This window comes from Balaenoptera physalus, assembly GCF_965194825.1.
Source record: "Balaenoptera physalus genome assembly, chromosome: 7".
Classification (NCBI taxonomy): domain Eukaryota; kingdom Metazoa; phylum Chordata; class Mammalia; order Artiodactyla; family Balaenopteridae; genus Balaenoptera; species Balaenoptera physalus.
Genome location: NC_138886.1, coordinates 120,795,669 through 120,808,194, shown reverse-complemented (window position 1 = coordinate 120,808,194; position 12,526 = coordinate 120,795,669). Strand labels below are relative to the sequence as shown.

At 51.4% G+C, this 12,526-nt stretch overlaps 1 protein-coding gene across 8 annotated transcripts in view; it reads left to right on the top strand.

The window, feature by feature from the left end:
- CLCN3 (chloride voltage-gated channel 3) overlaps positions 1-8,673 on the top strand; it is an 84,432-nt gene extending 75,759 nt beyond the window's left edge. For 5 of the 8 annotated variants that reach the window (XM_082468863.1, XM_082468862.1, XM_082468869.1 and 2 more), the window contains 3 exons: positions 26-242; positions 4,381-4,456; positions 5,919-8,673. In XM_082468863.1, coding sequence (XP_082324989.1) covers positions 26-242; positions 4,381-4,456; positions 5,919-6,080 — 455 coding nt within the window. In that variant the 3' untranslated portion in view covers positions 6,081-8,673. Of the gene's footprint in view, positions 1-25; positions 243-4,380; positions 4,457-4,992; positions 5,887-5,918 lie in introns of those variants that run through there. The other 3 variants (XM_082468866.1, XM_082468868.1, XM_082468864.1) reach the window with 2 other exon arrangements.
- Positions 8,674-12,526: the final 3,853 nt, after the last annotated feature.

Genomic DNA, 12,526 nt, shown 5'->3' with positions numbered 1-12,526 from the left:
TTTTTGGTCTTCTCTGTCTCTTCAGAGAGTGCCAGAAAGAAACAGGAAGGGACAGTGGGCAGCTCCCGCGTGTGCTTCGCCCAGCACACCCCGTCGCTCCCAGCAGAGAGTCCCCGGCCGCTGAAGCTACGCAGCATCCTTGACATGAGCCCGTTCACCGTCACGGACCACACGCCCATGGAGATCGTGGTGGACATCTTCCGCAAGCTGGGCCTGCGGCAGTGCCTGGTCACGCACAACGGGTGAGTGTGCTTGGTCCCGCCCCGCCAGCCTGCGGGGCCCTCTGGGGGGGCCCGGGAGGGGGGTGCCCAGTCTGCCTTTTAGGATCGGCCCCTCGGAGTCCCACTGACCGACGGTGGGCAGAGCGTCAACTGCCAGGGCTTTGCCAAAACAGAAAGTGACACTTGTCAGGAGCGCTTCGGAGCTGCAGGGAGCCCGGAGGCGGCATGGTGCGGGGCGGGCGGGGCGCAGCTGAGGGTGTGTCCCCTCTTAGAGGGTGGCGGAGCCTGCGGTGTGGAGCACGGCGGCAACCTGTTCTCTTTTTGTAAGTATTCCGTGGTTAGGGTATTCATCTCCAGTACAGTAATAGCTTTCTAAGTGTTTCGCTGTTTACTCTTTGATTTATCGTGTAATGAGGGAAATCAGATATAATTAAACGAGGTTTGTGAATTAGATGAAAACCCTTTGCAGATGCTTTGTTTCTGCTTTTCTGTGGTCTCCATCCACAAACCTTTTGAATAAAGTGCTGGCAGATGAACACCAGTGCACTTAAAATGTATAAGTTGATTTCTCTGCCCTTTGCACGTAAACTGGCCATGTTTCCCCACGGTAGGAGTGTGGGAAGTACGGCCTGGCGGGTGTCAGGCAGCGTGGAGACGCCCTGCGGGCCCGGCCTCAGCGCGGGCCTCAGCCTGGCGTTGCTCCCCTGCTCCTGGGCTGGCATCTGCCTCCTGCCCTTTCTCTCCGGGCCCCTTGACCCCTACTGCGTTGCTCTTCCTACCTGGAATCCGCAGGGACAGTGTTCTACCTGCAGGCTGATGACGGCAAGGCCGGATTGTGTGTAGACGGGATGATCCCCCGCGCCGCGTGAGGCTCCTGGGAACACCGCACACTTCGAGGACCCAGCGGTTTAACAGACAGTCCCGTAGGGACAGAGCACACGACCCCTCCGCAGAGAAAGGAGGGAAAGCGAACACCTCCCGCTGGGACACCGCCTTCGAGCTTCTCGTTGACCTCTGCGGCCCCCTGCACAGAGGTGGTCGTCGAGGCTGGGGAGATGTGTCCAGGCACGTGGTCAGCACGGCACAGCTCAGGGGCCAGGTAGCCTTCCAGCTCGGAAGCCCAGCCTCTTGCTGCTTTACGTGGTGATTGGCCGATAGAGTCTGTCTTCTTTCTTTGTGATTTCTTAAACGACTGTTTTCTTGGACAGTATATTAGCCTGTATTGGGTTAGGAATAGAAACAGAAAGCTAGAGAACTCGATCCATGATTGGTGTTTCCACTGTGCCAACCAGTTAAGATAAGTCTAGGTAACAGGAAATAAATCATTTGAGGGATGCAGCTCTTGATCAAGGGCAGGGAGTCTGACGATCAGATGCCACAGATACCGATGGGAGAAGAGATGTATGTTGTAAAATAACTACTTTCTTCTGTTTAATGTCTAATTTAAAGAATAATGGTGCCAGACTTCATGGTTTAAAAAGCTTAATAAGTACACGCTAAATGAAGTACCTTTTCATGAAGGTTTGGGGTCCTTTTAGTAATGAATGGCTCACTTGGAAGCCGAGCTGAGTGAGTTGGCTTATTAAACGTTGTCCTGCTCTGTGTTGCTCTCTGTGCCTGGCGTGGCTTGTCCTCTTGTGTCATAACAAGTGTGGATGTCCTTCTCCAGTCGTGGTGAAGCACGTCACAGGCTGTGTGGGTTCGTGCCCGTCGTGCACTCTGCTGACGGAGTTCAGCTTCTCAGCAGCACGGATGCTGGAAAGGAGTGAAGGGGTGGGGGGGCAGCGGATGAAGATCTTACCTGATCCCGCTGGTTTGTAAGAAAGCGTGGGGTGGGAGGTGGCTTTTTATGTTTATTGGCCTTGATTATATTTTCCTTACTTCTGTCCTTCGAGGAAAATAGATTGATAGCTAAAAGAAGAAGAGAGCTCATCTCTTCTGCATTTTAGTGGAGAGTCTAATGGTCAATGTGTTACAGTTTATACTGGGTCCTTCGACGTGGAAAATAACTATGTGTCTGGGGGGAAGAAGACCTAGAAGACCTGAGGAACCTAGACTCTGAGGTGCAAGGAGCAAGTGAGACTAGGCGGGTGTCTGGCAACATCGAAGGTGCCCCACGTTCTATATTCTGATTAGCAGAATTTCTCAAAATCTTCTAGTCTTGGTGGAACCAGCAGGATGTTAACTAGAATGGCTCAAAAAAGAGGTCCGTGACCATATGCGTTTGTAAAGTGTTGGATTAAATACAGTTGAGGTTCTTTACTGTGGAGCTTCTCAGAGAGGGGTGAACAGCAAACGTGGTTTTCCAAACGTGCACCCTTTAGGGGAGGAAAACGGGAGCAGAGGAACTCCTGGGACTGGTGTTTCTTGGAAACCAGCATTGATACTTTGGGAAGATGCTGGGTCGTGCCCTGTTTACTCTGACGTCATTGTTCGCCACCTCCCTCCAGGGAACAGAAAATTGTTTTCTGTGTGAATCACATTTTGCATTGATTTTCCTTGCACTTCTGAAAGTAATGAAGCAGCGCTGAATTTGCCCTTATTACTCTCAAATCTCTTTTCTCCAGTAACTAAAGAGGAAATATGTGTATTTCCTCCTTTTTAGGGCTGTTACTTGGTGAATACAAAGGTTGCTTCAGAAGTCTATAGAGTTGCCATTGTGTCTTTAATAAATTCGTGACTGTCCTCACTGTTGTGTACCTTGCGGTTTGGCAGAGGTTACTAACATATTAACTGAAATGAATCGTTGTATGTAACTGGGTAGAAAAGAATGAGTAAGAACTAAACTGGGATTCTTTTACTGAATTGTCAGGATGCTCACATTTCTTGATTCCAGCTATAAATGCAAGTGAATTGATGGTTTTTGTCTGTTTTACCTCAAACATTTAGTCAGAGAAGAACATCTACTGAGATAGTGTTTATTTTATGTAGTGCATTTTTTGAGCTTTTTGGAGGGAAACTGGCTCCCATGCTCTGAGAACTGTTCAGTTAGTTTGTCTTTGTTCTTAAGGAAAAGTACGTTATTTTAAAACATAATGAGAAAACATTAACAAAGAACCTGTTTCTGCCTTTCCCACTCCCTACCCTCCCTGTTTGCTGCCCCGCCCCGAGCATCCCCTAGTGACTGCTTTTTAACTGACATCGGTGGGGGACCAGAGCCTTTGACTGAACGAGGTCCCCTGTGACTTGTTCAGGAAGTCAGGATGGTCTGAGGCAGTGCCATACAGAGCTGACTTAACCGGATCACAGGGACGTCCAGTCACCCTGAAGGGCACGCTGGATGGGCTTTCAGAATTCAAAGATTAAAGCTTTTTGGGGTTCTTGACATTCACTGTCTGTATTGCCATACATTGTAGTTGAAGTCATTCACTTCCATTATAAAGCCAGTTACCAGAATTTTGTTTTAATGAATAAAAAGCAGTTGAATTATTTTCAAGTACCCTCATGAGAATTTGTTCATCATCTTGCTTGATGTTATAATAATGATATTAACCGAGAAATAATCATTATTTAGGGAAAAATGTATAAAATTAAAAAATCATTTTTATTAAACTTATTTTAAGAAGCAAAATTTGGCAGGTCCTGAAAATCAGGGAGCGCATGTATTAGTCAGCTTTATTTAGTGTGCGTTTTCTTTCATTTTAATTCCAAGTAATAGTCACGGGATTTCTTAAGTCTCTTGACAGGCAAGAGGCTTGGAGGCCAGAGCCTGAGGAGCCTGAGCCTTCTGCCTTTTCCCCGGTGAGGGGGATCCGGTGAGGAGGGCCGTGGGCTGACATTTCAGAAACGAGAGAAACACTTTCCTCTGTGGAAAGAACGCTGAAAATGAAACTCCATTTCAGAGTTTGATAGCTGTGATGGATGTTGCTTCTTTGTACTTTTTTGTAGCCATCGTCATTGTGAGCTTTTGATTTTTAATTTAAAAAGCATAACCACCCACCAGTGTTTCAAATAGGATCGTGTCACTTTGGAAAGTCGGTAGAATTCATGCCGTGGGACCTGGGATTTCAGATCATTTCTGTGTTTGTTTTCCTAAAGCTCATTAAAGCATTCTTATGGTTCATGTTTTAATTTTTTCTCGCATTCTCTGTCATCATGATTGGAAGCCCCTCCCGCCTAAGTTCTCCCGCAGTCATTAGCATCACGTGGTCTGTTGCAGGACCGTCTTGGGGATCATCACCAAGAAGAACATGGTAGAGCACCTGGAGGAGCTGACGCGGCGCGCCGAGCCCCTGGTGATGACGCAGCTGCTCCCCAGACCCGGGGCTGCGGGCGCACCGTGACCCTCCCGCCCCCGTCCCCGCACGCACGCCCGCCCGCAGTCTGTCCGCAGTCTGTCCGCGAGGCTGGGGGCGTGTCCAGGCCCCACCGTAGGGAGGGCCAGCGGGTCCCGCCTCCCGTCAGGGTCTTTCCTTGGATTTGGGGCTGTAGGCAGCGTGGTCGGCGGACGAGCGGACCCTCTTGGACGTTCTTGCGGCAAATACGTGCCCTCGCGGACGAGCCGCTCTGTTTACAGTGCCCCCCAGCCCCACCCCGTCTCTGTCTTGTTCCCTGGTCTTTGGCCGTCTCGTGGGGACTCTGGCTCAGACGTGGCTGTCACCGGCCTCCGTTCTCTGCCGTATCCGCAGAGTCCTGGGGCCTGGGCCCCGGTGCCCTTCGCAGGCTGTTTCTGGAACGCTGTCAGCAGCTTTGAGAGCCACGTGCGGTGGTTCTCACTGGCTCTCTGTCCCAGTGGGGTCCTGATTGGAGATGATTTTGAATCATCTGATAGGTGGCCTGGCTTTGGCAGTTACTGCCTGGAACTGTCTTGGCCTGCAGTTGCCGTCCCTCCGTGAGACCTGTCCCAATCCAGCGCCGATCAGGCACCCCTGTTGTGCGCTAGCCCTTCACAAGTGTTTCATGCATCCTTTTTTAAAAAAAGCTACTAACCAGAAGAGTAAGTAGCTACCCACCCATTCTGCTTTCTGCTTCGTCTATAATCATCCTTTAGGGCTGCTTCTTGACGTTTTCACCTATCTTTTAATGTACGCATTAACAACTCAGACTTTCATAAAAGCACTGTATCTTAACTTTTTTGACCAAAATCAAAAAAGGAAGACATTGATGACTGTACTAGAAATTTGGGTTGTCTTAGAGATTTATTCTTGGGATTCTGAAGTTTGGGATTGAAATTCTGTGTTGACCATTTTATATGCATTTTATCTCAATTGTATGTGCTTTCATGTAGATTCTGCATACAACTGGGCAATCCTTAAGTTATTTTTTTAAAGTTAGTTCATTTTGGCTTTAAAAAAAGCGGAACACTGAGGGGATTTGGTCATCAGACACTTCTTTCTTGATGCGGTGGGAACGAATTTTCCTTCTCAGGTGGTGTCAGCGTCCTTTCCTGTTCTACATGCTCCCGTCTCTGTCCCTTTCTCGCTGGCACACGTTACTCCGGGTGGCTCTGCCTCAGGGGGTCCCAGTCCTCCGTCTCGGGGAAAGGACACGGAGCTGTTAGTGACGTCGTGCTCGCGATATCCAAGGATGGGTGCTGGGTATTTAATTATCTTTACCAACGAAATGCTTTTAGAAAATACAGAATCAGGCTGCTTGCTTTGCTCTACTCCTGTCCACAAGAAGGGTTTAGCTGTGGATTTAGCGCCTCTTTTCTTTTCCTTTTAATTTTAACGGCAACCTTCTGTTTATCCTTTTCAGACGCCTCCTTGGTATCATCACAAAAAAAGATATCCTCCGTCATATGGCCCAGACGGCAAACCAAGACCCCGCCTCCATAATGTTCAACTGAGCCCCGTGACGTCGTCGGAGGGAGAGGAGGCCGGGGAGGAGGCCCACCTGCTGAGCAGCACCGAGCTTTAACCCGCTTCAAAAAAGGAAATAGAAAAGCCGGGCCGCTGCAGCATGGTTTGCAGTACTGCTGGTGGAATGGAGGAGTTGTTTGGGGAGGGAAAGGAGAGAGAGAAGGAGGCGAGTGAGTATCTCCCATCCCACGAGGGCAGCACGTGGTCTCCTGTCTGCGCTGGATGCGCGCAGCCCGGGGTGTGGCCTGGGCCTCCCTCCACGGGGAGGGCGCCCGAGCCTGACCCCGGCCCCCGGCCTGCTCTCCAGCACCGCAGAGACGTGCCTGTTTCGGGAGGGATCCCTCTGAGTCGAGCCATCTCTAAGACTGCAAAGTCTTGCCCTTTTTCAATCAAAACTTTTCTGTTTAACTCATGAATTGTACAGTTAAAGCATTACCTTTCTACATTCCGGACGAGCTTCTCCCTCTCCCCGCCACCCCTTCTCTCTCGCGCTCTAACAGAGCCTCTGTAAGTTGGTGTGCCCTTTGGAAGCAGTCCTTTCTCATATTGAGATGTACTGAGGTTGTACTGAGGTTTCACACACAAGAAGGGAGTGTTTCTTGTGCCCTTAACCCTGTAGTTTGCCCCATCACAAGATGCTCAGTGCCGTCACGTGTGCGCCGACAGAGGCCCATGGCACCGGGAAGACCTCCACGGAGTAGAAACGAGCTCTCGCTTGGGTTCAGAATCAGCAACGGTGAACTTGACTTGTGAGGATAAACCGTTTTCTTTTTGCTTTTTTTTCCGCCCCTCTCTGACTTTACGGATAATGTGACCTGGTCGTATGCAGATTTTCTGTTTCTAAAACTCCTATAATACACAAGTACTGTTGCGTGTAAGGAGACAAGAGGCTGCTTCATTGACAGTGCCGAGAAAGAGGAATTCTGTTTAGCTGCACCTGGTGTGAGTTGCATGTTTAAACACTGGAATTTTCTTTTTCTTGAAATTAGATCAGTCTTTTTCTTTTCTTTTCTTTCCTCAAGGTGTTTTACTGCTGACACTGAAGAAGAAATGTAATTCATAACTTGCACTAAATGTATATTTCTTTCTTAAAAATTTACCATTCTTATTTATATTTTTATGGATTAAAATTTATAAAATACAGATCAGTTAATATCGCACTTAAGTAATTTTACCTTTTTAATGTGATTTTTGTAGACTAATTCAGACTTAGAAATATGGAGATACGAACAAAGTTTACAGTGGGAACAAGGGTTTAAGATGTGGTTATGGTTATTTCTCTGTGATCAGATGTGTACGGAAACCTTTTCTGATCTTTCACTGCCATCCCCTGGGTTGTCTTCTGCCCTGTCCATTTTGACTCATTAACTGGAAGCTGAAACTACGTATTATTTTGCAGATTAAAACCAAAAGTTTAATACTGTTAACCTTTAAAAGAAAAATGAAAACAGTAGAATTGCAGAGTTGGCAGTTAAAACGTTAATCTGAACAGAACCTGTGAATCTTTGCATAGGTCGCATCCAGGTGTCCAGTGACGTTTTGAATCCACACTGCACTTTTTTGCAGGATGAGTTGAAAATGTACTGGGATGTGTTTGGAATTGTGGGTTTTGGAAATATCTGACTTAATCGTGGTCTTAATTCACTATTGGCAAAGGCAGTTTACTTGAAGCACTGGCCTAAAAATTCTGGATTATGTATTTTTGGAGGCAAAAATGAATTTTTACAGACAGACGTTTTCTGAAACATAACTGGCAATGAGCTGTTTTTACATTTTAGCAGTGGTTCTTCACTGCCTGGTTCTTAATATATCTGTAAGATCTGTGAGGTCACGGAAGATCTTTACGATCTGGAAGGTTTATAAGATCATGAGGCCAGATTAGAGTGACAGTTGAGAGTTGAGCAAAATGTTAGGAATTTCGTGAGACCTTCTCAGTTTTGCTGTGTGCCTGCAGTTAGTGTTTTGTCCCCGTTCCTCCCCCCTTGGCTGCCTCCACGCTTTCTTCCTGGTGTCTGGAGGTCAGTCCTTCCTGAATGATGGTCCTGTGTGTCTCCTCTCGACCTGTCATCCGTGCATTTGCCCCGAGAGGCACGGCCTCATGAAGTCACACGTGGCGTGGATTTTGTCTCCCACGTTTCCTTTCCGATTTCAGGTCCTGCTTCAGAGACTGACATCTCGGGCGGATGTTGATTTTCTTCTCGGTGTGTCCGCCCTGCTGAGACGGGCGGGGGGTGGGGGTGGCGTGTCTCCAGTGCGCTGGTGGTTGTCTGCGTCACTCTGTCCCACTTTTCCTTTTGGTACGTTGGGGTGTGTCTGCTTTTCAGCCAAAGGAGGGAACACTGGAGACCGTGAGATCGATGTGCCTGGCTCACTGGCGAACGGATTGACCGATGTGGGTGGAGTGCCTCATTTGAGTACCTTTTGGAGAAGGTATGATGAGAATGGGCAAGGGTGTCAGCATCTCTTCTTATTCAGCATTGTTTTCAGTTTTGGCTCATGAAGAATGCTTAGTTTGTTAATCTGTGGTGTTGCCTAGAGCTGTATTTATCTGTTTTTATTTATACTCATGTAGTAAAGCTGCATATCATTACAGTAAAAACGGTTACTGTGATGAGTCAATCAGAAACTCTATTAAAATCTGTATGACAGTGTGTGGTTTGGCCTTTGATTCCCTCTGTCACCGTCCCCCGCGGTCACTGCGCTCTGCGCTGTGCAGCCGAGGCGCCCGGCGCTCAGCCTCGAGGGTGGGGGTGGGGGAGGGTCCCGCGTCTCTCGCGTTACAGGGCCGGTGCTGTCCTTTGCAAGCAGGGGCGACAGGGGGACTGACGCTGGGGTAACAGCGCGTGGACGTACCAGCGATGGTGTCGGCGGCGTCTGCGGGCCCACAGAGAGATGGCTCTCAGTTTGCTGTCACACCCCTGAAAGGAGACGCGTAAGTCAGCGGCACCGTGTGTTTTTAAGAACGAGTGTGGAGGTTTGCTGAGAGAACTGCCTGCGAGGAGGTGGTGACAGGTGCGCTGTGGAAAGGCCCCCGAGGTGTCCGGCGGAAGGAGCCCGGTCCCCACGTGCCCGGTGGGCGTTGTGTCATTGCTCTCGCGTGCTGTTCACTCGGCACGTGGTGAGCACCGACTGTGTGCCCAGCGCCGCTCCCTGCTCCCGAGGCCTCCGGGCACGCGGGGTGTCAGATGCTGATACGTGTCGGGGTGCGCTGTGGTGGTTGCCGAACACGTGTGTTTACGCGATCCCGGGGACCGCGCGCCGCGGGGACAGCCGGTGACTCGGGCAGAAATCCCCCGGCTCGGAGGGTCCGGGGACACAAGCCACGGGGGGCGGAGATGCTGGTCGTGTCCGAGGGGCAGGGTGACTCGTGAGCGCACCGTGGGGGCGGCCGGCTGACGCAGTTCCCCGCCGGGGGAGGGGCCACGCTGAGCACGCGTCCGAGGCGGGAGCCCCGGCAGGTGGGGGGCGGGGCTGGGGCGGGGCGGGCCTCCGGCGCTCTGCGGGTCCAGACCGTGGCGGGGCGGGGTCCTGAGGCTCGGCCTGGGGGGCGGGGCGTCCGGGCCCTCGGGGCGTGCAGGGCTGGAGCGGGGTCCCGGCCGTCAGGTCTCCCGGGCTTCGGGCCAGGGAGCTCGGAGCACCGGCTGGGTTGGGCGAGGGCGTCCAGTGGACAGTTGTGTGTCTGAGGTGCGTGTTCGGGACGCAGGCCTGACCTCAGCCTCCTCGTGGGGCAGGACAAGGCCACCGTGGGGTCGAGCGGCCAGGGCAGCGTGAGGCCGGGTGCAGAGGCCCCTGGTGGGAGAGGTGGGCCCCCCGGGCGCGTGAGTCACGGTCGCCGACAGGTGAAGGCAGTGAGGACGAGAGTCGGCCCCGCGGACGTCACTGATGACTTTGGCCGGGGCCGGTTCAGCGGGATCCGGCGGCGGCCGTCTGACTAGAGGGAGCTCTGCAGAGATGGGAAGGGGCTGAAGGCGTCCGGGGCCACTTCCGGAAGCGCGATGTGTGATGGAGGGTGCTGTGTTGTAAGCTGCGGGATGTTATGGCTTTTGTTGTTGTTCGTGGTGTTATAAGGACACAGCGGGCCCCGACGGAGGCCCTGTACCAAGCCCAGGTCACCAAACCGCGGCTCAGTCCCTCAGCTAAGGGCAGGTCCAGGCCCCGGCAGCCTGGAGGTGCCCGGTCAGCACCAGTGAGGTCATCCGCCGCGGGCCCCTCTGTCTCCTGCAGGTAAGTCACCTGAGCCCCAACAGGGCGCCGTCCCCCCTTGGGCCCAGGAGGGCGGCCCGTTTTGCACAGCCCCTCGGACCCCCTCCTGCTCGCTGGATGGGATGAATCGCTGAACACAGCCAGCAAGGTCTTCGGGGTTTACTCAGTTGGATTTTGCTTCTTTTAAGCAGTGGGGATGCTTGAGGGAGACTCTCTGCTCTGAGAGGGGGAGGGGGGGGCCTTGAGTAGCAGGAGGGACTCCAGGGGGCGGGGAGCAGGTTGGACAGGCGGCCTTGAGCGGGAGCTCTGAGCCGGTGCGAGGGGTGTGTCCTTGTGGAGACAGTTGAGATCACGGTCTCGGGTGAGGTTTATTGCTTCCGCTTCTTTTCTTGGGTGAATCATTCTACATGTGTTAGAGGTCACACAGAAAAAACTTTTCAAGCTCCAGGTGTGAGCTTAGCTAAATTTGAGCTAGGTAATGATTTTGTTAAATTCTGATTGGGTCAAGGTGCTGTATTCATGAAAGAGCCCAGGTACTTAAAATGAACAGGAAGGCAGGCGGCATTTGGAGGCCGCAATAGCCATTGAAGAGTAGATAAAAATATGTAGTAAACGAGGTTTCAAAGGACTGTGCCTTCAGTGCAGGAAAAAGGTAAGAAAGGAATGCTTGGTGTCGGGCTGGCAGGAGCTTGTTCTTGAATGACCGAGGCTCGGTCCTTGGAAGGCCAGTCCCTCCTGAAGCGTGCTACCAGCCCTCGGACACAACTGCTGGGCTTTGAGACTGGAAGTGTGTCTACTTCACAAGACTGTCGTCCTCAGGAAGCTCTGCTCGCAGCTGTACAGCATCCAAATTGTAACTGCCACGTTCTTGGCACTCCTGCCCAAATCCTGTCTTGGCTCCAGTATACCCAGCTTTCTGAAGATTTGCACTCAGCTTTGTGTAAGGTATGGATGAAAAGCTGAATTTTTTTGTCCCCTTTCATTTATTCCTTGGTAGGAAATCCTGTTGAAATCCGCATTACTGATCACAAGAAGGCAGATTTTAAAAACTTACATTTGAGGTTGTTGGATCAACAAATAGCAAAGTTAAAGGAACCTAGGATTTCTAGCTGAGCAAACCGTTTTAATGGAAGACACTTGAGTTTCGTAATCAGTATTTTAGATAAATGTGTTAACTATTTCTGAATACTGCCACAGTACTGACAAGCACCCTAGAAACTAAAGAAATCTGTGGGAAAAAGCTCAAGAGCTTCTTAAAAGGTTATGTTAAGACCAAACGTGATCTGGTTTTTCCCGAATCAAAGCACGTGTGAGCTAATTGTTACTGTCACGTTTTAACATAAAGCAGCTCAGCGTTCAGATGGGCCCAGGTAGCTGCAGGCAGGGCCTCACGTAACGGAACTGTGTCCGTTCTTAGAACGGGAGCCCTGCTGTCAGGATGTGGACGTTCCTGGACGGGAGTGAAAGGGAGGGGGAGGCGCCATCAGCTGAGTCTTAACTGCCCACAGCGGCAGCACGGCCATGGGGAGGAGGATGGCTGCCGCACGTGGGCTGCAGCAGCGGGGACTAGCGACCCCAGAAGTCAGAGCTCCCCAACTTCTGGGCATCTCACCAAGCAGTTCTCCAGACCGTTCCCCTGCTGCTGAGTGCGGGCCACTGTGGTTAACAGATAACGTGTGTGTTCAAGGGTTTGTGCTACTGAGGGACCTTAAAGCCCACAGCCTCACCAGGGAGTGAGTCCTGCCCCCGTCAAACTCCTGCCCGTCTCCTCGCCCTCCTGCCACGAAGAGTCCGGGTCTCAGGTGGGCTCTAAGGAGGCGGCTGACACAGTTAACTTTTGGGAGTTCTGTGGGCAGGTCCAGTCAGTCCTGCAAGATGGGGGGTGAGCCAGGTGACCTGTGGGCTTTTCCACCTTGAACCTCACGAGGGAAACCTCACTAAGGGGCCCTTTGGCCCAATCCAGTTTGCTATTTTGTGTTTCACTGTGAGCGCTGAGGTTTTAAGGTGAAGGACGTCTTGTCAGGTTGAAGAAGGATCTGAAGCTGGTCAAACACAGCTGCCCACACACTGTACTGGAAACCCAATGGAAAACTTGAATGGTATAGTGGCTACATACTGTGTCGACATCCTAATGCTGTATCGACTGGGAGGTACAGACTGAGCCCAGGGAGCGCTGCTGGAAGGAATGGACCTAACAGAGTGAGTGGACGCTCGTGGGGCAAGGCCCGGAGTGCCTGCAGGTGCTGTTCAGATGCAGCTGTGGAGGACCTGGGGCGGGTCCTGAGTCTGCTGCCCTGTGCC